Below are 27,945 nucleotides of genomic sequence, written 5' to 3'. Positions count from 1 at the left end.
GGCCAAACCACCTAAGGAACTGCCTCACGTGGACTCTAGCCCGCGAGCCTCCCCCAACGTCCAGGGCGAGCCAGCAAGGGCAAGCGCGGGGTCGCGCGGCTGCACTCCGGAGGGCCGTTAGGAGTCTCGCTCCTCGGGCAGCACGGCCCACGCCATCCCGAGGGCGCACTCCGCCCGGTGCGGCCGTTCAGACTGGTGATCGTGAGTCGCCAGCGTCCTGCTAGCCTTGCCGCTCCCGCCACGCCGGGCCCTCGATGAGTAAGGCCGGGATCCCCGTCACCCTGGTGTCAGGACTAGGGCCCAGTGGCTGCTAGCTGAGCTCGTCTGGACAAACGGTTGAGTGCCAGGCACAATTCTGGTTTAAATGAAAATTAAAGCCCATTTGTGTTAGGCTGCTCGCCAGCGAAGAGCGGAAAACAAGCCCAAACCCTTCCCCGGGCAAGCTCGGGGAAACGCTGCCCGGGTACCCAGCGGCCTCGGGCCACTTCCGCCTCACCCAGCCCGCGGGCAGGGGGACTTGGCCAGCGGCTTCAGGAAGGCGGAAGGGGCTAGGGGCGGGGGCCCGGAGGGGAGCAGCGAGAACCGGAAGTGAGTGGCTAGCTCGGACACCCGGAGCGCCCGGGTCCGGCGGCGCTCTAGCCGCCTCGTGCCGTCTCTATGCTCCCGCGCGTCTAGTCTATTTATTGTCGCGGGGGAAGCGGCGGACGCCCTGTACCCGGAACAACAAAGCGAGAAACAGAGCTCGAGCCTTGGGGGGCTCCTAGCAACGGGCCTGGGCGGGAGTTCCATGGAGACTGGGGAGCGGACCCGTTTCATCTTCATCCTTGTCCTCCAGCTTCTTCTCCGCGTCCGACGCAACCAGCAGCAGCGCTGCCGCCGCGTCCTTTACGACCGCCCCGTCTTCCCACGGTAACCCCGTCGGCGGTCGGGGAAGGGGATTCAGGGCCCGGGGGCCCGGAGCTGCCGCGAGGCGTCTACGCGCCGGCCAGGCTGCGGGGAGCTGTGCGAGGCGGGGACCCGAGCACGGGAGCGCCGCGGGCCACGGGCTAGTGGAGAGGACGGGCCAAGCGGCTCGGGCATCCCAGTAGGGATAACGGGGTGGGGGTGGGGCGCGCCTGCCTCGCCGAGGAGGACGGGCAGGGATGGACCGGGTCCTGGAGCCTGCCCCTGGGGGTAAGAGGGACCCTGCCACTAAGCGAGGGATCAGTGGCTTCTCGGAAAACTTGGAGCAGCTGCGCGAAGGCTCCCCCAAATAGCGGCGCCGGCGCCTCTTGCTTCTGGCACTTGCCGGGAGCCCCGCTCTATAATAATAGTAGTAGCCGAATTAAGCTTCGGGAAGAAGGATCTGGAACGCGGGAAGATAGAAATGAATTGTGAATAGGGCTGAGCGGGGATGAGAGGTGGGAAAGGGGGGCGGTAATCGCTTCATAATCACCTGGACGGGTCCTACAAGTATATAAATTTGCAAAATGACTGAAATAGAAAACACTCCCTTTGCCGAGCTGTGCATCTGCAGGCTCTGCCAGTGTGCACATTGCACCGAGTGTCAAGCTGCAGCCAGTCCACATCTGTGAGCTTTACTGCATCTGTCACCTGCAGAGCGAGACTGGCAGTGACTAGTGTGAACTTGGCATACTTATGGCTAAGAAGAATGGTTTAGAATTGTGACTTCTGCGTGAAGCCATAACAGATTTCCTTAGGTAGTTGAAAAAGGGAAATGTAATAAGGAGGATATTCAGTCTTCCAGTCAGAATTTGCAGTCTCTTTCCAAGTTTGAGAAAACAGCAGTCCGTTCTAGTCAAGAAGTGACTTTTAGCACTGTCTGGTTGAAAGAATTATTTAAGGTTTGGATACGCCCCGTTAAATATTCATCAGTTTGTGTTCTTTAGCCTTACATCGAAGACCACTTGTTTTAGACTTTGCTAAACCATATTAGGTTGGTTGTGGTGGCACATGCCTAGGATCCCAGCATCTGGGAGGCTGAGGCAGGAGAATGAATGTGAATGAGTCCAAGGCCTGCTTAGTTAGGGTACATAATAGTAAGTTTCAGGTCTTCCTGCACGAGATAGCTGTCTCAGAGAACAAAGCAAGACTGAATTTCCCATCAGTAAGTGAAGTATGTCCGTGGTCCAAAAAGGTTACATTCTACAGTAATAACATTTGTATGGTCAGTAGGAGCAAAGCTCTTCATACAGTTGAAGATTAATGATGGATGGAAATGGCATTGATAATCATCTAGGCAACATGTCAACCACAGGTTCAGTTGCTTCTCCTAAGCAAAAGGGTGTCACCATTAGTGCCAGTCCTCTTGTATATTTTGTGTTCCCAAAATGAGTGCCAGGAGCTGTAATGGTCTAGTGCTGTGTGGTTTCTTGAAGAGGAGCCAGGCAGGGTACATATTTTTTTTTTAAGTCGAACGTTTCATTTTAAGCTTCTAATTGGGACTCTGGGGTCAAGTGTTGTTAGCTGAAGTACTTCCAGGTTTACAAGGAGGTCAGTGGCTTCCCTTTAAAAGGACTGGAGATTTGAACACTTGAAATCAAATTAGGTTTTAAAACTCTTGAGATGAAAAAGTATTTTAGAAGCCAGTGTGAGACTTTGCTTCTAATTTTTATATGGCTATTCCATGGAGGCTGTATTGGGGATCATCCTCTGTCGTGGAACTTCTTCACAGTGTGGATCATGAGGAACTCCCTGCACATCAGCGTCGCCTTTAGACTTACTTCACCTGGACTGTTTGCTGAGACTCTGTCTCCTGTGGTCCCTGAATGCTGGTCAGTTCTAGCGTCTAACTTTTCATTAATCCAGTTTCGGCTTTCCATGGTAATAACCCCAGCACTCCATGTTCTTAGTTGTATCCTGATCAGAAGTGCTTTTTATACTTTTTTGTAATTTTTTTCTGCTTTAAGGAGTTTTCAGCACATGCTCTCAGCTTGTGTATGTTTTTCATTAATGGTACTTGGTTGCATTTTCATATGATCCCTTTTTTGGGGCGGGGGGAAGAATTGGAGTGGACATGTCAGATGTTCTGTATTTCAGGATAACTGCTAAACTTCAAATTCATTCTGACTCAAAAGGCTGTATTGAAATAAAGCTTGTGAGAATATGTGAGCTCTTCATGAATGTGTGCTTAGAAGCCCATGTGGTGCTGCTGTTACTGTTGCAGTTTTTCCAGACCCTGTTGTGTGTTATAAATGTTTCTGTCATCCTTAGAAAGCTGTTTCAATGCCTGTCTTACCATTTTGTGTTTGAATATTTGACTAAACTTATATTTTGCAGTTTTGAAGGAAGTGCAGAAGTGGTTTCCACACATTTTTCTTCAGGTGGAAAATAGTCTGATGAAAAATGTGGGGTATATCTGTGAAAAGAGTGTGCAGAATTTGCTATAATGTACAACAGGTTATGGAACACAACTGAATGTTTTGAAATGTCATTCCTCATCAGAAATGTGACCTTATTTAAAAGGTAGCAAATTCTATATAATGTAGTTGAGTAGACACGAGGACCTTTTAAACACTAATTAAGTGACCTTAGGTGATTGATTTCTTTCTGTTGCATCATCAACCATGTGATGAAATGATTACTATGAAAAATAAGTTTAAATTGATTTTGGAAGAGTTTAGAGTAGAAAGTTTTCACCATGTTTCCAAATTAAAGCTGTTATTGTCGAGATTTTTAGCTGACATTTAAACTATAAAATTTGCCAGAAATTTCTGTCCATTTTACTTCACACCTTTTTTGACAGGTGCCACTTGTAGTGTATGCTTTTTATGTATGTGTAGCTGACAGAGAAGTAACAAACATGGGTAATACAATGGTTGTGAATTTGAGTGTCAGATACTGTATCACGTACATTCTGGTACTATAATTGTTGGTTTATAGATACCATCATGCCTAATACAAGAAGCTTCTAGAAGGTCAGCACTGAGTTATCACCATGTTGTGTGTTCATATCCTCTGTATGTGTGTTTTGAAGATTGATTTGTTTACTAGATGAAGATAACGTGTGGATTTTACTGATTTGGGGGTTTTTCTAGCAGATGAAGGCGAGCCCATCTTGTGTGCTGGAGCCAGAGCCCTGAGCAGAGCCTTCTGACACCTAATTCTTCCTGTGTCATGTCTGTTCATTACTCTCTGTGTAGTGAGTTACTTACTGTCTGTATAGTGGTGCAGCTATAGGCCCTAGCAGGTCAGAGGCGTGATTTGGACAGTTTTAATGAATCCAGGCAGTAGAAGGAAGGGCTGACTGCTCCCACTTGGGCAGGAGACGCAGGTTGTGTGCATCTTTGGAGTACACTGTGGAAGAGTTCTACAAGTTGACACAGACCTGGGATCTTTCAGGACATCTAGACAAATGTGATTTTTGTATTATGATGCATTCTGGTTTTCCTTTAGAAGGGATGTAGAATATGTATTGTTTTTATAGTTGTGAAAAAGCAAGATTCTAGAAGTATGTCATCAGTGGTAAATAGTCAGACCACATAGGGAATTCTGCTCACCTGGTCTTACCTGTGACAAAATGCTAACACAGAAGATAATTTCTCTTGAATGGCAGGGTTTGTGTCAGGAAACGTGTTACCAGGGATCTTATTAAATGTTTAAACATTGCATCAAAGTGTCTTCCTTGGGCAGTTTAGATCTCTCTTCCTATGGGTCACTGAAACTTTAAAATATCACTCCCTCCCATACAGTACAAAAGTTTGGCTGTAGCTTATTTTAACTATATAGTATTAACTCATTAGAAAGTCCTGGGGCTAGTGAGATGGCTCAGTAGACTGCTCACTGACTGTTCTTCTGAAGGTCCTGAGTTCAAATCCCAGCAACAACATGCTCACAACCACCCATAATGAGATCTGATGTCTTTTTCCGGTACGTCTGGAGACAGCTACAGTGTATTTATGTATAATAATAAATATAATATATTATTATTTATATTTGTATTTAATATAAATATATTTATATATTTACATATATAAATATATATTTACATATATGCATTTATATATTTGTATAAATATATGTGTATATTTATATTAAATATATAATATAATGTATTTATATTAAATATAAATATAATATGTTATTATTTATAATAATAAATCATGCCTTTAATCCTAGCACTTGGGAGGCAGAGACAGGTGGATTTCTGAGTTCGAGGCCAGCCTGGTCTACAGAGTGAGTTCTAGGACAGCCAGGGCTACACAGAGAAACCCTGTCTCAAAAAACAAAAAAACAAAACAAAACAAAATAATAATTATAATTAAAAATGAAAATAATAAATCTTTAAAAAAAAAAAGTCCTGAGGCCTAGCTCCTTGGGCCAAGCACTTGGTATGCACATGTGAGGGCCTGAGTCCAGATACCCAGGATCCACGTGAGGTCAGAGGAGGTGATGTGTCTCTAATCCTTGTGATCCTGTGGCTGGAAGGGTTGCGGAGACTGAAGAGTCCCCCGAAGCCTATAGGCTAGCTAGCCTGTCAAAAGCAGCAGTGAATCAAAAGAGAGCCTATCTTAAATAAGGTAGAGAGGATGAGGACCTGTGTCTGAGGTTGTCCCCTGATCCCTGTGCTGTAACGTATGCACACCCATACTCAGGTGCACAGAGAGGTACAAACCCATTTATGTGCACACACAAGGTTAGAGAAAGAAAGGGAGAAATTAGATGGTGTGCTATGGATAACAATTTATCATGACTTGTTAGTACTAATGGATGCCTAGCCAAAAAAAAAAAAACAGTTTTGTATATATAGATTGGTCTGGATGAAGCCTAGTTTACTCACTAAATGAAGCATTAAATTGTTTCAAAAGTGTCAACCTTCCTTCTACTAATGTTGAAGCTCTTGGTTGTAAGGCAGTAACTTGATCAAGATTGGTTACATTTTCTTGGTGTTAGAGTCCTATATTAAAGGTATGGACGATGCCTGCTTAGCAGCTGCCTGTGTTGAGCATCAGGGTTCTGCTTTTGTTAATGGTGTGACATCACTGTCTGCAATGTGGAGTTAATATCTGAACTTAAAGGGTCATGTGAGGCCGAGAGAGCAGGAGCTGTGAGCACTGGTCCTCTGCGGCATGTTCATAAGATCACTCCTTTCTCTTGTTCCCAGACTTTCTGTTACATTCATTATTGACGTTCCTTTTGATCCCAGGCTATTGAGCTCATCTGTGCTATTAGGTTTTAGTGTAGGGAGTACTTTTGAAAATGTCTAATTGTCACAGGAGCATCTGGTTATCACTTATGGCAGATGGGCTAAGTAAAGCCAGACATCTATGTTTCTTAGAAAAGAAAAGCTCACAAAGCCTGCTCCAGCTCCTGGTTACAGCTCTTGAAAGGCTATTTGCCTGTGGGCCTGGCTGCTTCACCGCATAGCACTTCTCAGTGAAAGGAACAGGCCCCATTGATTCATGTGGCAGGACTGGCCCTTCTTTAGAAAGCATTGTTGCTTGTATACCTTAATTGATGATAAACTTGAAATTTGTTAGTGCCCATATCAGTCATTTTGAGTTCTCCATGCCACTACAGTTGTTGTACAGTAGCTCTCTTACAATTACAGGAGCTGAAGCTGTTGCTCTATGCCAGTGATTACAAAAGGGCTTTAGAATTGAAAACTTTTTTTTTTTAATTGTGGTAAGGTGCACACCAAATATTGAAATTATCTAACCTGGGAAATAATTTGATTATTACTGTTGACTGTCAAGATAGCTAACTTAAAGTTAAGTCCAAGTCTTATAGTTTAATTGAACACTTGAAACTACTTAAAAAAAAAATAATGAAAAGTTTACTGAGCCTGGTAGAGCATGCCTGTAATCTCAGTACCCTGAAAGCTGAGACAGGAGGATCACTGTGAGCCCAGCCAGAACAAGACTCTGTATCAAAAAGAAAATTTTTGCTTAAGGAGGATTTCAAACTATTATTTTATCTAATATCTAAGTCCTATTTTCTTGTTGAAATAACAATTTTATAAAATATATTACCATCCCGTCATTCAAGGTGTATTAGCTGAGAATTCAACTCAGTGGAAGTTCTTGCCTGAAATGTGTCAGGTCCATGTTTGATGCCCAGGTCTCCACTCCCACACCACACACACACACCAAAACGCAAGGTGTCTTCGCATATGTGGAGGTAAAGCTCCGTAATTCCTCTTCCCAAGTCTGTGTTGCATTTTACACATGAGATTGTCAAGTGTGCTTATTATCAGGTAAGGCTTTGGCTTTGGTTTCCTAATTAAAGAAAGTGAAGTCTGGCGGATCCTGGTGATTTAGTTGAGCAAGTAGATTAGACAGAATCCGTCTTGTATTGATTAAATTTTGTTAACCCTTTTTTCATAGCCACATTGATCCCAGATCTTAAGACAACAAAACAAAAGAGAGACAGAGATGTGAGGAGAAATGACTGTGACTTTTCTGCCCTCCAACCCAAATGTATGTTTATTGCTCCTTTAACTCTGAAGACAGTTGTTAAAATACTTTTGGTTTTTTTGAGACAGGATTTCTCTGTATAGCCCTGGCTGTCCTGGAACTCACTCTGTAGACAAGGCTGGCCTCGAACTCAGAAATCCACCTACCTCTGCCTCCCAAGTGTTGGGATTAAAGGGATGTGCCACCACTGCCCAGCAAAACAATGTGTAGCCCAGGCTGGCCTCTAATTCATGATCCTCCTGCCTCTGCCTCCTTCAGCAAATTCTACCAGCATGTACCACCACAACTGGCCAGAATAGTTTTAAGAAAGCAGGTCCTGAGCCTCGTGTAGCATAGTGGCTCACAATTTTAATCTTAGTGTGGTGGAGGTAGAGGCAGGTGGAATGAGTGAGTTTGAGGACAGCCTCATCTACATAGTAAGTTACAGGCTGGCCAGGGCTTACATATTGAGACTCCATTCAAAAAGAAAGGGGTGGGTGGTGCGAGAGACTGAGGGCAGTGTGTCAGGCTACTTTTCACAGTAAAGCTTGCCTGCTTGGAGAACGGTGTCCCCAGTGGTTTTTCCATCTTACTATTTGCGGGCAGGTGCTGCTGTACAGACACAAAGATATTAAGCTACTCTCTAACCTATGGTGCAGGTAATGAAGATGGCTTATGGTTAGTCTGAGCCTCAGGTAACTCAGAGTGAACTTGGGCTCGCCCCATCCCTTTGCCAGACACTTTTCTGGAGCCACAGAGCTGTTGTCACTCACTTGCTTGTGCATCTTGTGCATCTCCTTACCTTCGGCTTCAGACAGTCTTTGGTTCATCATGGCCTGGCCACCTCCCAGGATCTTCACTTAGGAGGCCATGGAAGCACAGCCATGTTGAAAATGGTCACCAATTCATAAATAGTCAGCAGACGTGTTATACTACTCTCTGTTCTGTGACATGACGTGACAGATTAGAAACTCCTAGATGGGCCAGGCATGCTAGCTCATGCCTGTCATAGCGTTGGGAGATGGAGGCAGGAGGATTGGGAGTGTAAGGTCATATACTAGCTTACGCTAGTATACAGGCTAGTATGCATTAGCTGCATAGTGAGTTGGAGGCCGTTTTGAGCTGCATGAGCACATGTGTTCAAACAATCTGTATGGATAATTTTCTGATCCTCTTAGCACATATTTGCTACATGAGTTACAATATGGCAGATTAATGCTTGGGAGTCATCTAAAAGCTCACTGCTTGGCAGTGCAGACCTGCTTGGGCAGTTTGTGTGCTGTCCAATGAAGCTGTGCTCCCTGGAGGACCTCAGAGGTGATTGTGGCCTTCTCATGGGGAAAAGGAAACTTCCCCTGACTTGTGTTCCACCTGTGCCTTCATTTAGGTGCACAGGTCGTCATCATGCTGCCATTGCCTCTGCAATGGCAGTCACACTGTGTATGTTTGTAGGCCTAGGTGGAGGCTGCACACAGCCTGAGTGTGTCTCAGAACATATCTCTGAGAAGCAGCAACTGAGTACTTAGTTGTATTTATGTTAAACATGTGCTTCTCTAGCCAGTATGATGGCTCATGCCTTTAATCCCAGCACTTGGAGGAGGCAGAGGCAGAGGGATCTCTGTGAGTTCCAGGCCAGCCTGGTCTACAAAGTGAGTTCCAGGACAGCCAAGGCAGTTATACAGAGAAACCCTGTCCCAGCCCCTACCCCACAAGTGCACCTCTATTTCAGCTTTTTGGTTTTTCTTATTTTCTTTTTCAAGACAGGGTTTCTCTATATAGTCCTGGCTGTCCTGGAACTCACTCTGTAGACCAGGTTGGCCTCGAACTCAGAAATCCACTTGCCTCTGCCTCCCAAGTGCTGGGATTAAAGGCGTGCGCCACCACTGCTTGGCTAGCTTTTTGGTTTTTCTAATTTTGTTAAAATCAGAAGGCTTCAGATATCTGAAATGGTTATCTATTTGTCTTGCAGTGGGGTGGGGTCTTGCTGTGTGTCCCTTACTGTCCTCTACCTGGTGATCCTCTGGCTCCAGGGCCCCAAGTCTACCTTAAGACTGTACTTTTAGTTTGTCTTATGTTGGTTTTTGTTGTTGTTTGGTTTTTTGTTGTGGGTTGGTTTTTTGTTGTTGTTGTTGTTTTGTTTTTGTTTTGTTTTGTTTTGTTTTTTTGCCTCCCTTTATAAATAGAGGAATACGAATGTTATCTGTGAAATGAACAGTATCCTGACAGACTGGACAGGTTAGCTATTCTGTGGTGACACTTGCCTCCAACAGCTTTAAGATTTGCGCAAGTTAGGTTCTTGGGGTGACATAAGGAATGGAGTAAGTCGGGGGAAAAGGAGAATGATGACTAAAGCGCTACCTATAAATAAATCTAAATCTAAATTTCTATTGCCTATTGCCACCTTGAATAGAATCTGCCCTGCAATTCCTTGAGTTATTCCAAAAGTATTCATTTAGCTCAGCAACCAAGTTGCTGATCCAAGAGCTGAAGACATTTAAATTGAGCTGTTTCTCAAGAGAGCTTAGTGTTTGCTGTCTAGTGGACAGAATACAGTTTCTGGGGTGTCCTCCTATTCTGTGAACTCAACTCTCATTTCTGAAGGTAGTAGAAATTACTTCTCTGGATTGTTCTCCTGAGCGTCTTTTGCGTCTTGTTTATTTCCTGGGTCACAATTTTTCATTATTTCATTGCTGGCTTATTTGCTGTCTGCTTTTTCTCCTAGACTTAACTGCTAAGAGGTTCGTTCCTCCCTTGCTGACCCACAGGGCTTGGTTGACTCCAGTTGCATAGTAAATGTACAGTTAGAGTAAAAGTTTGTCTGCTGAAGGAATGAGGACAGGCAGAAAGGAATCTACCTTTGCGAGCAGTATGCTCTAAAGTAGATGTGGAAGGGTGTGTTTTAAGTGAATTTAGCTATAAAAGGATAATAGGGGATGAGAAGCCCCCAGCACTCCAAGCCAAGCAGAGTAGATCCTATTTTGTTTGTCTAAGAGAGCCAAGAGGTTGGTGTGTGTCAGCTTGTTTGTTTGAAGTAGGGATATAGCACAGTTAGAAAGGTAATTCTGGTAGTTGTTTGATACTGGAGACAGCAAACAGAAAAGTTGTAGTAGGAGGGCTCTTGCCATAATGATGTGCAAGAAAGCTTAAAAATAATTCTTGCTTTGGATACAGAAAATAAAGCTACATTTGAAGTTAGCTAAGTATAAGAGAAAAAATGATAGATCAAGAAAGGTTCTGAAGATTTGTGGAGAGGGGTGGTGTGGGTTTCAGCCAGAGTCTCACTTGAGCCCAGGCTGACCTGGAGCTCTCTGTGTAGCTCAGGCTAGCCTTAAACCAACGACAGTCCTCACTCCCAGCCTCCAGAGTGCTGGGATAGCATACATGAGTGAACATGTCTAAGATTCAGAGGTTTGGGGCTGTCATGAGTGACTGGTGGCTGGTGACTCCATTCACTTAACAGTAGAAGAAGCAGCACACTCCAGTGTTTTGTGGAACTGGGGAGTTTTGCTTGAGTGAGTTGTTTTAACCTAGTGGACAGCTAGAAATGTGAAATTAAGTCTCTGATGGGTCGGGATTGACATAGCAGCCAGCCATAAAGTTCATAGATAGCAGCCGAAGCCCAGAAGGCTCCAGGAGGACTAAGACGTATGACATATTTAAAACATGGGGAAAACAGCATCTTCCTCAAGCACACAGTTAGTTTTAGGGAATCCATAACTGCTGGAGCTATTCATTTAATTTCTCGGGAGCTGCATTAGACTTCAGTAAGGATGTCTGATTTAAGGAGGAGACAAGACTATGAAAAGTTATAGTGTCACTCTGTGACCTAGGGTGACCTGGAACTCATCCTGTAGCCCAGGATGGCCTCAACCCCAAGCAGCCCTCCAGCTTCAGCCTTCGGGTTACTGGAATTACAGGCGTAATGCCACCCCACCCTTCTTAGTGTTTCAAACCGTAATCTGGAATCAGTCAGAATAGAGACCCATGGAAGACGACCCACCCGAGAGAAGCAGCCCCTTAAAATGCAATGAGTATTTAAAGCTTATGAATGTCTACGCTTGTAGTATATATAGCTTTCTGGCTTCTGTGGGGACCTAAGTAAAATTGAGCAAAGTAATCTGTAATGTGCAGTCAGTACCTGCTCCGCCTTTGCTGCTCTGTCATCCCCACACAGCTGCTCCTCAGCCAGCCATCTCATTCCCAGTCGACCAGTCAGTAGCCACCAAGTGTTTTCATTAAAAATAGTTTTAGTTAAAGCTACAGTTATTATTAAATTTGTGGCTAAATCCATATTCCCACTGTACTAATTTTATTGATCAGGCACATCGAATTATATGCTTTAGTTTACTTCTTGCTTTTAAACTTAAAGACACTTAAGTGTTCATGTGTTCCAAAGCTTGAAACTGTAATGAATCACGAGAAACCTTTTCCATTTTTGAACATTTCTCTGCTCATGGAAGAGTAAGAAAAGAGATAATAATAGTAACAGTAAGAATAGCTAAATCCAAATGCTTACTGTGTACAAGTGCAGTGCCAAGCATGTCACATGGAGTTTCATTTCATGGCCTGGCACTCTGATAGGTCCTGTGCTGTGCTTTATACTGAGGCACCTGTTCAGTAGCTTCTCCCTGCTTCTACCCCATCAGATGGCTCATAAGAGATTGCCTTACTGAGTAGTCTCCTGAGCTCTTAGATGTCTGTGTCTATTCTGTATCTCCTCTTGGGTATCTCACAACATTTCGGAGTTCAAAATGTTCTAAACAAGTTGTCCTGAGCAATCCAAGACCCTTCTTTTGGTGTCAGGAAGTGAGAGCCTTAGCCAGAGACCTAACATCACCTCCATTTCCACATTTCTCTTCCCTGTATCTTTTGCAGAGTCCTGTTTATCCTGTCTCTTGAGCTTTTCTTTGTCACCTAGTGCTACTCTGGTCTACTCTTACCTAGACTGCTGGTAGGTTTCCTTACCAATCTCATCCTCCAGCCCTCCTGTTGGAGAGTGGTAATGATTTATGTCTGTGTCCTTCCTACCCCTACTCTTCTAGCTTACTACTACAACTGGGACAAATGTGAAACATGACACATTCTCCCTCTCCAGTTTTCTCTCTGTAATTCTTCCCACTCCCTATGCTGGCCTACCCTCAAGTCTTAATAGTTCATGTGTATTAGTTAGGGGTCTCTAGAGTCACAGAACTTATGGGAGTCTCTATATAGTAAGGGAATTTGTTGATGACTGTAGTCCAACTTCCCAGCAATGGTCAGCAGCAGCTGTGAATGGAAGTCCAAGGATCTAGAAGTTGCTCAGTCCCACAAGGCAAGCAGGCAAAGAAGAGAGAGAAAGAGCCTTCCTTCTTCCAATGTCCTTATGTAGGTCTCCAACAGAAAGTGTGGCCCATATTAAAGGGGTGTGCCACCACACCTGCATCTGGGACTTGATTTGTTCAGATGACCCTGAACTCAGAGATCTCCTTGCCTTAGTCTCCTGGGATTCATAGCCACTATGCCTCAAGATCTCCATGCCAAGATCCAGGTCAGAAATTTGTATCTCCCAGCCTCAAGATCAGGATCACAGGTGAGCCTTCCAGTTCTGGATTGTAGTTCATTCCAGATATAGTCAAGTTGACAACCAGGAATAGGCACTACAATCCACCCTTTGTCAACTTGACACAAATAATATTTCATGTCCACAAGAAACAATAATAAGGTCATGAATGCACCTAACATTATATAACTATTCTTCGTACAATCGCAAACACATTTGTAAATTTACAATAGGGCAATGTCTCTTGGGAACATTCTTTTAGTATCTCAACTTAAATACCAATTGATGTTAAAGAAATTGAAAGAAAGACAAATGTGTTCTTAAAAAAATAAAACAGAAGCATTCATATTACTTCATAATCCTTGTTTCTGCAGCTGGTTATGTGGCCTTAGCTGGAATTTAGAATTACCTTCCTCTACTACCCATTCTGTATTTCCTTCCCCCTCGGCAAGCACCTCAGCGGGTCTTGGCTCTTTTCCTGGAGGAGTGACCTACACCTTCATTCCTGATGGGTCTGTGTCCTTTGCCATCCTGCTTGCATTAGGTTGTTGTAGTTTCCCATTGACTTTAATCACAGGACGTGGTAGTACTAAGAGATTTATAGCCACTATGCCTCAAGATCTCCATGCCAAGATCCAGGTCAGAAATTTGTATCTCCCAGCCTCAAGATCAGGACCACAGGTGAGCCTTCCAGTTCTGGATTGTAGTTCATTCCAGATATAGTCAAGTTGACAACCAGGAATAGGCACTACATCATGGTCTAAACTTATTTCAGAGTTATGAACACTTGCTGTTTCCATCTACCAAGTCACTGCTGAATTGCTGTATGCTAGTTTGAGGCTCAGGCTTAGATTTCCAGTGTTTTGTTACAGAATTGGTGATGCTGAGCTATGGAACAAGGAGGCACTAGCCATATATTTGAAGTACAGTGAATTCATTTTCAGCAGAAGGAATGTATAACCTGGCTAATATTTATATATAAGAGCTTTAAGAATTAGGAAAATGACCCTTGATATAAAAGTTACCTTTAAAAAAGTATAACTGGCTAGCAGTATTTAAAGAATTTACCCTTATTAATATTCAAGAAAATCAACTAATGGGGTATTGGCTACTTTTGTATCTCAAGTTGTCAAAAGACAACTTGTTATATTGATTTAAGATAAATCCTTATCATTGCTTTATTTTGTAAGTATGGGGGTTTTGCCTGCATGTGTGTATGAGCATCACACATACTGCCTGGAGCCCATGGAGGTCAGAAAAGGATGTCGAATCACTTGGAACTGGAGTTAAAAACAGTTGTGACCCGCCATGTGAGTGTGAAAATTGAATATGGTTCCTCTGGAACAACAGCCAGTTCTCTTAACCAGAGCCATTTTTCTACCCATGTCAATGGATTTTTTACAAAACCCCTTGTTAACTTTATAAGATAGCACTTATATATGATCACCATCTTGTTTAATATGCTCAGATAAATGTGTGAATTCAACAGTCTAAGAAAACATAACTGATTGAGTATTTCATATGTAACCAGAACTGACATGCTTTCTTAAAAATCATTTATTGCAGTGTGTAGTAGCACGTGCTTTTAATCCCAGCACTTGGGAGGCAAAGGCAGGTGAGTTTGAGGCCAGCCTGGTCTGCAAAATGAGTTCCAGGACTATAGTGAAACTGTCTCAAAAGGGGGTGAAAATACATTTCTCCATATACAGAGAGTTGGGGGCTGACAGTGTCTTGCTTCCTTTTCTGTGGCTGTGGCAATAATACCCCAATGGTAACTTGAGGGTAAGAAGATTGATGTTGGTGCACAATTGAGGACTGCAGTCATGTGTCATGGTAGAGAAGACATAGCCACGGGCTCGTGCAGGTGGTCACAGGACAGCCGTAGTCCAAATGAGAGACTGCTGAGTGCTTGTGCTCGGCTTCCTTTCTCCTGTGCAGGGAGGTCAGGGTCTAGCCTGGGAATGAGGCCGGGTCCAGCCTGGGAATGTTGCCACCCAGAGTTGGTGGCTCTTCCCACCTTTGATTAGCCTAATCAAGGAGACCCTCACAAGCATGCCTGGAGGCTCATCTTTTAGGTGGCTCTGGATCCTATCCAGCTGACAGTTGGATAGGATCCTGTCCAGAGTTTACTTAAAATATTAAGGGGCATATCTATAATAAATTTTGTCTACACAAAATAAGGAGCTGGTATATCTTAAAGTTTGAGCCCCCAAATTTAAATTTGTATTCAGTAAAATGTGGGTGGTTCCTGGTCTACTGTGGTTCAGTCTATGAAGGTATGAACTGTATTCTGTAGAAAATATACTCAAAGTTAGAATTTCTTTCCCTGGCTAGCAATAGTTGTAATAAAATCTACTCTACAGGTGCTGGGCAGTGGTAGCAAGCCACCTACAGCTCCCAGTCAGCTACACAACCTGGAAAGGAATCTCCTAGCGGTGGTCTCATTCAGAAAATGAACAGCATTTACATTTCTGCCACTGCCTTTTAGGCACCATTGCCTAAAGATATCACTGAAGATAGATACACTTATTTTTATGTGGTTTTGTGTGCTTAGTAGATAGTTACCAAAATCCAGAGAATTGTTTTTAGTAAGAAGTACTCTTTGTAGCTCCCTGTAGAACTTTTATTACATTTAATTTGTTTCTCTGTGTGTGTTCACACGGCTGTATCAAGGCTATGGAGGTCAGGAGGAAGACAAGTTGTTGGAGTTCTTTTCATCCATCGTGTGAGTCCTATGGACTCAGGTTGTCAGGCTTGGGGGCAGCAAGAGCCTTCACCCACTGAGCTGTCTCTCTGGCCTCTTCTATAGAATAGGTTTAAAAGTTAGGATAGTCGTTTTAATGTAAGTTATTTCCATGGATGCCACCTGCCTTGCAGTCGTCAGGCTGTGTGCTTGTTGTTGTTGGTAGGAAGCCTTTGTGTAGTGTAGGTTGGCCCTGAACCTGCAATGATTTCTTTCTTGCCCCAGCCTTCCAATTGCTGTGTTTACAGGTAGAGGGTTTTTATTTAGAATAAGTAGTATAGTTAATAGGTAGAGATGTGTATAGTGAACATTAATTTTTGATAAGGTATATTTGCTTCAGCATTTTTTATTCAATGCTTTATGTATTGTGGTGACATGTCCTTTCCTTTGGCTTTTTGTGTGAGTCTAGGCATGCTATAAATTCTTTTCTTGCATACTTGGAAAAGAGAAAAATCTAAGCCTGGGGTATAAGCTGCTTAGGCAAGTAGAGGAATGTCTCTGTGATAAGATAGTACCTGCCAGACAGCTAACGGTTTCTAGCTCACTAAGGCCCAGCAGCAACGTGCCTCCTTTATCCTTCTGCCGCCCTTGAACAGGATGGGGGTAAAGGGAGTGCAGGAAGTTTAGCCTTGAGAGGACATATCTAGGCTGACAAGAGTGCTAGAGTTAAGATAGAAACTTAGTGTATAATTCCTGAATCTGTATATATTACATGCCTTCATCTTTTCCCATTAGATTGTGCAGATTTTTATGGCAAGATTTCAGACATTGAGAGACACTGGATACCAACAAAACTGCTACTGGGTTCTAATAGGGAAGGATTACTGTATTTTAAGTTCAAGTTGATCATAGATACATGACAATACCTGAATACCTCTGCAAATCTCTAAAAATTAGCGTAGGCATCTAGATAACCACTCTTGCTATCTCCCTTAAAATTCATAGTAATTCCCTAATGTCAAGTCAAGTAGATATGCATAGATCATTGATGGTGCCTTAAATGTCTTTTATACTGGATTGTTCAACAAGAGTCCAGTCAAAGACCTTATTCATAGATACTTTTTGTTAATTTTAATTTTTAAAATGGAATTTGTGTGTTTTGGTGTTAAATATTTTATTGATGTATCTTAGTGGATTGGCCAAGGAATCACACTTTTTCAGAGGCACGTCGTAAACAGTGTAGGCCTGCGTGTCTTGCTCAGCACCATTCACCTGCTCTGCAGTCACTATGGAAACATGAGCATAGCTGAGTTTCAGTAAAAGTTTTACTACCCAGGTTCTGGCCCAGTGAATGTTGTGTGTTGACCCTGTCTAACCTGTTAGGATCTGGTTCTTTCCACCTGTTGCTGTAACAGGACTTGAGTTTGCTATCAACTCATTCAATAGTGTTCAGTTACCGTATTTAACTGTAGAGCCATCCACAACTTTGGTACCTGCTACTTGCTATGTTCTTGATGACAGTATTTGACCTTCCCTTGGCCATGCGTATGACCACCAGTTTACAGGAGAGGAGCTGAAGATTTGGAGAAAGCTAGGTGACTGATCACTCCACAAAATTAATGCAAGCTCCATAGCCAAAGCCCTCTTTGTAGTTTATGCTACTTCTCAGAGATGAGAAAGAACATTCTTCTAAAAGGCAAAATAGGATTCTTGTTCTCAGAGGAGTGTTGACTGTTGGGTAGCATGGTGGGATCAGGGTTAGAATGGCTGCTTTATAGAAAATACAGTGTTAACGTGGAACTGTGTTGAGTTTTCTAACATTTAGAAGAGAGAGATCCCTTGGGACTGCGTGAGTGGGCCTGTATGTGTTGTGAATTGGTCTGTTACCAATTTTGCCCTAAGTTGGCCAGTTCTCAAATTATGGATGCTAACTTTGTGGTCAAGCCTTTGAAGCCCCTCCCAACATCCACAGCTGTAGCATCATCTTTTAGAGTCGCAAGACTCTTCTGCTGTGTGGAAGCACATCTATTTAGTTTGGCTTTTTGGCCCTCCATTGGAAGGTAAGGTTATTTGTGCTTTGTTTTTTATGACAGCATTTATTGTGGTCTCTTGTGGAAAATGTGACAGGGCTGCTTCTGGTGAAGTTTGTCCTCAGAGCCAGGAGGGGGCAGTGTTCTGCAGGCGATCCAAGGTTGCAATTGCTGAAGCAATGCCTTTGCAGTGAATACCAAGCACTGGGCTAGAAAGCCTGAGACCTAAAGCTGAGTGCTGTGTTGTCCACAGTCCCTGCAAGGGGGAGGCGCTTTCTGCTTCTCTGTGTATATTGTAGAGTGCATGGGAATATAGCATTTCAGGAAAACAAGACAGCTGTTAATTCTAAACAGTTTATTTGGAGATATTTGACAAATCAAACTCAGACTAGGCATTTACTTGAAAATGAGATAAAAAAGTTAAGCCATTTTAAAATATAAGTCCTGGACAGAGAGTATGCAAGCTGTTGATACTTAAATTGAAATAACTTTACTTTTTAACAGTAAACCTAATATGTATTTGTTGATTTAAGAATTCAAATTCAGAGCTGGGATGTAGCTCACTTGGTAAATTACAAGTTGATGCTCATCCTCAGGTACAGCCTAAGCTACATGAAAGCCTGGCTCAAAAAATGAAAACGAAATCCAGAGCCTACCAAAAACTGCTAATTCTCTGAATAGAGAAATTAACATTTTGTACATATATATGGCATGTATGTTTGTGTGTGTGTGTGTGTGTGTGTATATATATATATATATATATATATATACACATACATACACGTGTGTGTGTGTGTGTGTGCCAAAATAAACTGACTTCAAGCCTCCATACTAGTCAAGTGTGTGTGCTGCACATCTAGATACCCACAGAGACCAGAGATGATTGATCCCCGGAAGCTGGAGTTAAGGATGTTGGTAAGCTTTTTAATGTGGGTACTGAGAACTGAACTCGTGCCTGTGGAAGAGCAGCCAGTACTCTTAAGCACTGAACAATCTCTGAATAACTTTATACACTAACAGCATGAACCTCTGTCTAAGCTTTTTTGTGTACTATTCATAAAAGTGTATCTTGGGGCTGAAGAGATGGCTCAGTGATTAAGTATGTGTTACTTACTTCTCTTGCAGAGGACCAGAGCTCAGATATAAGCACCCACACGGTGGCTTACAACCATCTATAATTCTGGGTCCAAGGGATCCGATGCCTCTTTTGACCTTTGAGAACGCGCCCGCACACACACACACACACACAATAAAAGTATATTTCATAGTATGTGTTATGTTTTTTTAAAACTAGTCACTTTTAGATAGGGATAGTGTATCTCTGTTATTACAAATTTCTCTGTATAATCTATTTATTCTCTGCTTAGCAATTCCATGAGCATATATATATATATATATATATATATATATATATATATACACACACATATCAAATTATAAAAGAATCCTGTCATATACGATAGCTAGGACCGTTATTTGCCATGATTAATGTTATCACATTCTTTTAAGTTAGATTTTCCTCAACTACTAACTAGTAAGGTTAAAAAGAAAGCATGTTTGAATAACTCATCCAGGAAAAACTAACAATTTTGAATGTTACTAGAATTGACAGGCAATGAAAACATACCCCCAAGTAGAAAAATGCTGAAGCAGCAGATTCTGATGGCCTTTGAAGCTTATTTTAAAAAAGAAAAAGGAATTCAAACTTAGGTAGTTTTCACTGAAAAAAAATTAGAAAATAAATTGAACAAATCTCAAAAAGATGAAACAACATAGGCAAAAAAAAAAAATTGCAAAGACAGGATCAGCTTAACCAGCACAGGAAGGAAGGCACATCTCAGCACAGTGTGAGCTGCAGAGCGAGGTGGGTAGGCACTGCTGAGGCTGAGGTTTGGACCGCTCAGTAAGAACCCAGGAAAACCAAACAATAGAAGATCCTAAAGCACTAATAGTACTGGATTCACTTTCCAAAAATCTCGGGCGAATAACAAATTCAAATATTTTGAAAATAAGCTCTTTTATATTGTTTTCCAGAGAATTTTACCCTAAGTTTTCTGAAACTGGTATAATCTTTGTATTCAAGTCAAATAGGATGGTACAAAAAGGGATACTATAATTATAACCATTAAAATTCTACTTAGAAATGTGGCTACATTAACCCTAAGTGAAGGATTAAAGGAACTCAACTGTGTACATAGAACAGAAAATGAAAGATATACAGATTAAAGGCCAAAAATACAAGAAAACATACAGTCAGGTTAGGGTATGGTTAATACATAGAACTGAATACTACATGGTTGTATACAAGTGTTAGAAATTTTTATTTCTTAATTTTCTAAAACAGGGTCACACCTGTAGCCCAGGGTAGCCCTAAATCTGGGGCAGTCCTTCTGCATCAGCCTCCTAAGTGCAGGGATTATCAGCATGGGCCATGGTGCCAACACAGAATTGAATCCTTCTGTTAAATGCTAAGGTTTTATATTGTGCCTACAAGGACTCAGAGACCAAGATGTCCAGCTCTTGAGTGTGATATGCTTGGCTTCTTACTGTAACTATAGCATACCTGAGACATGGGAGTGAGTCCTGCATGTAAAAGTTACTGGTTTTTAAGGATTGAAAGTTTTCTAAAGATAATTTTGTTACATCTACTGTGACATTTTGTGATAGGAGACATGCATGATTTGATTCTCGTATTTGAAAACTATTTCATATATTTTAATTTTAAGATTATTTGTGAAAAAATGGCAGAACATAAAAGTTCAGTGACTATTTTGTTTTCTTTCCCAGGATGTGATCTTCGTGGTGGGAAACCAAGTTTCTAAACTACCCCAATGGATGCAGACAGTGATGTTGCATTGGACATTTTAATTACAAATGTAGTCTGTGTTTTTAGAACAAGATGCCATTTGAACTTAAGGAAGATTGCTTTGGAGGGAGCAAATGTAATTTATAAGCGTGATGTTGGGGTAAGTACCTGAGTTTCAGTGTGTGTACTCTCTAGCCTGATCTGACCATGCTTTGTGGTTCTGTATGGACTGCACAGACAGGCTGTAAGCACCTTGTTATGCTAGGTGTCATTGACACAGCCTGGAGCCCTGTAGAAATGGCCCTTCTCACGGAGCTTGCAGGTACTAGAGAGAGCGCTTCCTTTGCGTCTTGGTGGCTGTATGCCCTAGTACAAGCCCTACTTTAATTTTGTTGTATGTACATTTTCCTGTTCCTTTTTAGTTAGCTAAGTTATATTTTTAATAATAAGTTGCTTAAAAATGTAATTCGTGTTTTAACCCAGATGTAAGATTTTTATGTTTTGTTAAACCTATTTAACCTATTTAAAAGCACTAGTGTTATTAATAAGTAACAAAATCTTAGTGATTTGATGTCATCTATATTGACAGTGGGTGTGTCTTTGGCTTTTTTTTTTTTTTTTTTTTTTTTTTTTTTTTTTTTTTTTTTTTTTTTTTTTTTTTTTTTTTGAGACAGGGTTTCTCTGTGTAGCCCTGCCTGTCCTGGAACTCACTCTATAGACCAGGCTGTCCTCGAACTCAGAAATACACCTGCTTCTGCCTCCCAAGTGCTGGGGTTAAAGGCGTGCACCACCACCATCCGGCTGCCTTTGGCTTTGATAAAGTACTTGTTGAAAAATGCAGCCAGGAAACAATAGAAACATGGGAAATGTAAAATGAAAGTCACCATTGTCAACATGGCTCATAGAGAAGAGGGAACACCAGGTGCTAGTGCCTTGGTTACTTTTCTATCACAGAAGAGCTTATTGTGGGCTTGTAGTTCCAGGTGATGGCAGGGAAGCATGGCAGCAGGCAGCCATAGGACTGGAGCAGTAGCCAAGAGCTCCCATCTTCATCTACAAGCATGTGGTAGAGTTAGGGTCATAGAGAGACTGACCCTGGGAATGGCATGGGCTACTGAAACCTCAACCCCCAGGACACAGCTCCTCCAAGGCCACATCTCCTATTCCTTCCCAAACAGTGCCACCAACTGAGGACAAGTGATCGAACATATGAGCCTGTGGGGACCATTCTCATTCAAAGCACTGCAGCTGGCAGGGATGTGGACCCTTATATGCTGGAGTAAGCCAGATTTTCTCTAACAGACATTGCATACATACATACATAGCCCAGCAGAGGGAAGACTGAGGAGAGAGAGGAGACTGACATGGGAGCAGGGAGGAAGGAGAGAGCTGGGCTGATGAGTGCTGAGAACCACGGTCCATTGAGGAGTTGCCATGGGAGACCCAGCACTAGATAGGGTCTAGACACAAAGGAGGTATCTCCGTGGGTGAATCACTTGTTGCACAAACTTGGTGCGTTGGGATGCTTAGAACCACGTAAAACCAGGTGCAGTGCTGCTTGTTGTTCTCCTGGGGGAGACAGAGGCAGAGATGGACTCCCTGGGGTACATGGCCAACCAGTACCCCACACACAGAGGCAGAGATGGACTCCCTGGGGCACATGGCCCAACCAATACTCCCACACACAGAGGCAGAGATGGACTCCCTGGAGCACGTGGCCCAACCAGTACCCCCACACACAGAGGCAGAGATGGACTCCCTGGGGGTACATGGCCCAACCAGTACCCCCATAGTGTGTCACAGGACAGACTGGCTCAGTGCAGAGCAGGGTGAGGCACACCACAGCGAATGCCTGCACACACATACATATGAACATATATGTACATGTCATAGACACAAAAAAGATATTTTTAAATTAGGGATGTGTCTGAAGGTTCAATTCAAGTTCTAAAAACTAAGTGCCTGTGTACCCTAGGTAAGTTATCTCCAGTTTTCAGAACTAGAAACTAAGAATGAGGTAAATTCAACAAAAACAAAATCTCATTGGCCAATTAAGATTTTTTTTTTAATGTGTTAGTAATAACATCTTCCCTTAACAAAAAAAGGACACAGAAAGTCAGGTGCCAAAACTGTGTGTAGCCCCTACACAGAGTTAGAATCCTGCATTGTTGGCCAGTTTGGGCTACCTAAAAAGACACCCTCCAACAGGAAAGCAAAACAAAATAAGAATTTAAGCTGACCGTCTTGAGGTAGGAGAGTTATAACTCCATGTCTGATGATTTCTCTCACGGTCTCGTCTGAAATTGTACAACGTATTTTAGTTTGGGCGTCATCTTGCTCCCTGGCCGATTTTAAGTCTTCCTCAGCCTGAATTGTATTGTGGTTTGACGATGCGCACGTAATGGAGCAAGGAAAGACCTCTGCAGGAGATACATGTACAGCAGACCTTTTCTTAGGTCCATGTGCGCCTCTGAGACTTGAATTGTATCCAGTATTGACCTGCACGTGAAGATGCTGCCTGGCTGGGTAGTCATGCCAGCCCTGCATAGCATGTGGGCAGAGCTGTTTGTCAGGACCAAGGCTTATCAGAGAATTGATTTTTCTTTTCCAGAAAGTATTAATGAAGCTTAGAAAACCTAGAATTACAGCTACAATTTGGTCCTCAGGAAAAATTATTTGCACTGGAGCAACAAGGTGAGTGCTGCCTGGGCTGAGCTGTGTGCCCTCCTCTGCTACCCGGGAAGGACATTTTCCTAGACTTAAAACGCCTCAGCTTTAGGTGTAGAGTGCATTTTTTGTGCCACTAATCATCTTTTTTTACTTCAACTACAGTGAAGAAGAAGCTAAATTTGGTGCCAGACGTTTAGCCCGTAGTCTGCAGAAACTAGGTTTTCAGGTAACATTTTCTAAAAATATGCATACTGCACATGTTCAAGGATTTAATTTTATAAATTAAGTTCAATAGACTAAACAAATCACAAGAATTCTTCTGCTGAACGCTTTCTAGATTCTTTATATTGTCCTTCAGTATGGACATTTGGTAACAAAGTATGGCTCTGGAGACTTGGGAAAGACTGTGCTTTTTCTTTAAATTGTTTCCCATGGAGACTTGTTTCCTTACACACCAGTGCTCTGTGAACTCAAGCTTTCCTACCTGTCTCACCACACAGATGCATTCATCAGAAAATGTCTTTTGATTGCCTCAATATACCTGGTAGAGAGCTATAGAGCCCTGCTAACAGACCTATCGGGCAGCACCCTCTCACATCACTGGCTTGTCAACCTTATTACAGTTAAAACTTGAATAAAATTACCACTTACAGTGGTCTTGGTAGGTCACATTCAGTAAAGTGTCCTTGAAGTGTTCTTGGTAGGGCTGTAGGTAGACAGGAATGTACTGCCAGTGAGGGGTGGGGACCACAGTGCATGATGATGTGGCATAGGAAGCCATGATGTGGCACCATGGCATTTGTAGCTCTACTGCTTTGTGCAGCCACAGGGTTGGAGGGTAGCTGTCACTACAACTGTGGTTTATGGTAAATGTTTAACCAGGAGTATGTATTATATATAGCACAGTGGGAGAGACTTGCTGGAATGTATACGGCTTTGAGTGTAACACCCCCCACACACACACATTCTGCCACAGACAGACATACAACACAGACACACATGGGGATAAGGAATGAGAAGAAAAAGGGAGAAGTGTTTTAAAAAGATGTTAGTAAGAGCACCTGCTAACGTTAAAAAATATCAAAGCTGCTTTCCTTAGCATAAGCTTAGTAGTGGTTAAGAGAAATCTCTACTAGTTAACAACAGCTTTTGACTGGATCACCACAGGACCACAGAAATGCCTTTGAAATGAATTTAAGAGTCCAGCATTCATGTGTATTAATTCTTCAAGTGACCGCTTTTCCATCCTGACTCTGGAATTCCTTTTAACTCCTTTCCTTTTCTAGCTCTTTTCTCAGTCTTAAATATTCCATTTTCAAGATTAAAATTAATTACATAAAATTTAAAGGACAACAAATACAGTTTCAGTTATGCAAATACCATTTCATAAAGATGTTACAGAGAAATTGTAATTAGTACAGATTGCCGTAATGAGCACGTTTATGTGCTTCAAGATAGTTTATGGAGTTCTACTTCTCTCCCACAGGTAATTTTTACAGATTTTAAGGTTGTGAATGTTTTGGCAGTTTGTAACATGCCCTTTGAAATCCGTTTGCCAGAATTTACAAAGAACAATAGACCTCATGCCAGGTAGGTCTTTTGAGAATCAAGATAACATACAAACTTTGAAGCTGCCATTCGGTATAAATGACAAAACATAATTGTGTTTTTATGTAGCTATGAACCTGAACTCCATCCCGCCGTGTGCTACCGGATAAAGTCTCTCAGAGCTACGTTACAGATCTTCTCGACAGGAAGTATCACAGTGACAGGTAATGCATGGCTCGCACCACAGCTGTTGGATTGAATCACTCACTTCTGCTGTGCTCTCATGATCATCCTCATGAGGCTCACTTTTCATGCTCGCATGGTTGTGTCCCTCACGTAACTTCAGTGTAGCACCTAGCACACGACTGTACCTTGCAAGCATTTGAATAGGAGTATCCCACTGTGATCTTCATATAACTTTTTTAACTTAAGCAGTAGTACATTTAAATTATGTAGGAGAAACTCATTCTGTAAGGTCTTAGAGATATATATTCAGTATAACCAGTTCTTGTCTGTTATGTTCTCTGTGTGCTTCATTGTCTCATTTGACTCTTCCAGGTACTTGGAAGGGATGGCTTTAGTAGGTGTGCATGTCCAGGGAGACATTCTCTTGCAGATTATGGATTTTATAAGTGCACTGTGATGATAAACTATTATTGGACTTGCTTTAGGAATCAGGCCCCAAAGACAAAAATGAGCTAAGATAGATAGATTCCTTAGTCTTGTTCTCTTTAGTTCTCAGTGAAGGAGACTCAGCAAGTCAGCTGCAGTTTAGCTCGTGCCATGCGTTGTCCTGTCTGCCCGGGCCTTTCAAAGCCATTGCCAGGCTCCTGGCTGCATCTTATAAATGAGACAGAAATTGTTCTCTAAACTTCTGAGCCTAGATTTTTTTTTTTTTAAGTATAATTACCGAATTGATAGAGGACTGGTTAAACACCTTACCAAACTTGACCTGATTAATTATACATACATGCGGAATGTCCTATGAATGTATAGTTGCTGAGAACACTGTTAACAATGGGGTGAGCCAGAAAGGAATGGATTAGAATACAGTGTGTGCGGTACCAGGGAAGCTTTTCAAGGGGGTGATTATATTATTAGTGAGACAGTTTCGTTCACAAATTTAAGAAAATGGTTCTCCCTTTTCATGTTTCTTTTGATCGTGTAAATGATCGAGTTCCATGGGCTAGTTACTACATTGCATGGCCTCATCACCCTGAGCTCTGAGGTCAGTGGTCGCCTCAGTGCTGAGGTGAGGCTGTGCACTTCCAGACCCTACAATGGAAGAGCCAGAACTTGAGTAGCAGCATTGCATCTCTTGACTGGGTTCCTGCAAGGGCACTGAGACTAATCTGATGGCAGTTACCCAAAATGGCGACTGTGCAAACAGTCTGTCCTTCTTGTCCTGATTGCTGTTTGGACCCCTCTGTAGCAGAGCAATTCTTCATGCCAGTGCCAGAAACTAAAGCACATAACTTTTGTGTTTTAAAACAGTGTACTGCCTGGGTTCTTGCTCTGTGTCCGGGACTATATAAGTGTGCTGTAGTATTGTGAACAGAGGCCTGAGCTGCTAAACCAAGCTCTGGGAGTGTGTCTAGCTCTGGGAAGTCAGAATGCCCCTCTCTGGACTCCTCTCAACCCTTCCTCGTTCTCCTTATTACAGGGCCCAATGTAAAGGCTGTGGCCACTGCCGTGGAGCAGATCTACCCATTCGTGTTTGAAAGCAGGAAGGAGATTTTATAACTCAAACTTCGTTGGTTAGAGTCTCTAACTGAGCACCATTTGAAACCTGCTGCACATTGGACTCAAAACAAGGAAAACTGGACCAACAGTGACTGAGGACAGACACGTACTCACGGCTACAGTGTAAGCTCCAGTCCCTTTGGATTTTACTTCAAACTTTGCTGTAATATAAAAAGGAAGTTTACAAGACATGACATTGCTGCTTTTCCAGAAGGACGTTGTATTTATTTCCGCAGTAATCTCCATGTCCCACAGCAGAGCTGTCACAGTGTGCACTACCTTACAGTTGTTTTATTGATGTCATTATTTTTCCAGTTGGAGCTAATGTGTTTGATTTGTGAATAGTCTTTTACATTTTTGTATGCTGAATATGGGCACCAAAGAACCTGTAAGCGTTATCTTTTTAAATTGAATGTGCACAAATAAAAGTTTGGAAAAGATCTCTCTTCATATCCATTCTGTAACTTTTATTCACCATTTTTTTCTTTTAAACAACTGTATTCATAATTTTTTAAAATCTATGCAGGCTTAGACTTTGGCTAAAGTGTGTGGGCTTCTTTTTGAAGTGAGTTTGTATATATATATATGTGTGTATGCTACATGTATATAGTATCTTTTCATGCTCTGTTACCAAATATCAATTAGAATTTTTCCCTTGCAGATTGGAAGTAAAAACCATGTACATAAGCTCTAGGTAACTAGGGTAGAACTCCACAGATAAATGAGTATGTTTGTGTTACTAATTTAATATGATAGAAAATGTTAAATGCGTTTTAAAAGCTAACAAGTTATAGTTCTGAAGAGAGGCCTTTCCTGTCTAGGTGGATATGCAGTAGCCCTATAACCATTATTATAGGGCTGGAAAGCCTGGCTGTAGATGGGAGAACCAGTTGAGGTTCTGACTACCCTTAGGTTGGTGCTCAACGGCTATGCTAAAAGTCTTGTCAAAAATTGATTGATGTTGTGTTTTAACAAGAAGTGTCCACACACTGTCTGTGCCTCTGTGTGGTTCTGGCTCGACTTGACCCAGAGAGCCACTGGCAAGCTCGTCTCCGTCCTCACGGTGTCTGAGTAGTACATGTGAAGGGTGACTGACTGGAGGACTGGGAGAGACCACTCTGAAACTTCAATTCCATGAAACAGGGCCCTCAGCCATGCATGGGCTCTGTGTGGAAAGGCATGGTCAGGCGGTGCTTAGTGTAGCCAGGAGTGGCTTTACCTACAACTAAGCCAGGTGGAGTCAGTCAAAACTTAGATTCTCTGTACAGATGAAACTGTTTCCCACCAAGCTCTGACTTACCGTTCTGTTGCACCGTGTTACAAACCTTACAAGGCTAACTTAAGCACTGGCTGAACAGTGAATAGGATTCTGTGTTCAGTTTTGTTTTCTTAAAGCCATCTCATACCCTGCCCCTTAGTTCCTTCAGAACATGGGAGCAAAGGTGAGCTTTTACACTTGCTTTTCCCATAGTTAATTGTGACTTTTTTAAGCCTTCAATTTTTTTTAAATTGTTTTTATATTTGGGTGGGGG

At 42.4% G+C, this 27,945-nt stretch overlaps 1 protein-coding gene across 3 annotated transcripts; it reads left to right on the top strand.

The window, feature by feature from the left end:
• Window positions 1–66: 66 nt before the first annotated feature.
• On the top strand, window positions 67–26,858 carry Tbpl1 (TATA-box binding protein like 1). Of its 3 annotated transcripts, XM_031380581.1 has the most exons (8): window positions 68–258; window positions 836–909; window positions 20,434–20,612; window positions 23,064–23,146; window positions 23,285–23,348; window positions 24,609–24,712; window positions 24,800–24,894; window positions 26,334–26,858. In XM_031380581.1, exons 3-8 carry the CDS (start codon window positions 20,478–20,480, stop codon window positions 26,411–26,413), a joined length of 561 nt encoding a protein of 186 aa, XP_031236441.1. In that variant the 5' UTR covers window positions 68–258; window positions 836–909; window positions 20,434–20,477; the 3' UTR covers window positions 26,414–26,858. The 3 variants fall into 3 exon arrangements, with proteins under 3 accessions (XP_031236442.1, XP_031236441.1, XP_031236440.1); XM_031380582.1 differs by lacking the exon at window positions 836–909 and having other exon boundaries at window positions 67–335; XM_031380580.1 differs by lacking the exon at window positions 836–909 and having other exon boundaries at window positions 69–258.
• Window positions 26,859–27,945: the final 1,087 nt, after the last annotated feature.

Source organism: Mastomys coucha, unplaced genomic scaffold, assembly GCF_008632895.1.
Source record: "Mastomys coucha isolate ucsf_1 unplaced genomic scaffold, UCSF_Mcou_1 pScaffold2, whole genome shotgun sequence".
Lineage (NCBI taxonomy): Eukaryota > Metazoa > Chordata > Mammalia > Rodentia > Muridae > Mastomys > Mastomys coucha.
The sequence above is the reverse complement of the archived record's forward strand: the minus strand, read 5'-3'. Positions and strand labels throughout refer to the sequence as shown.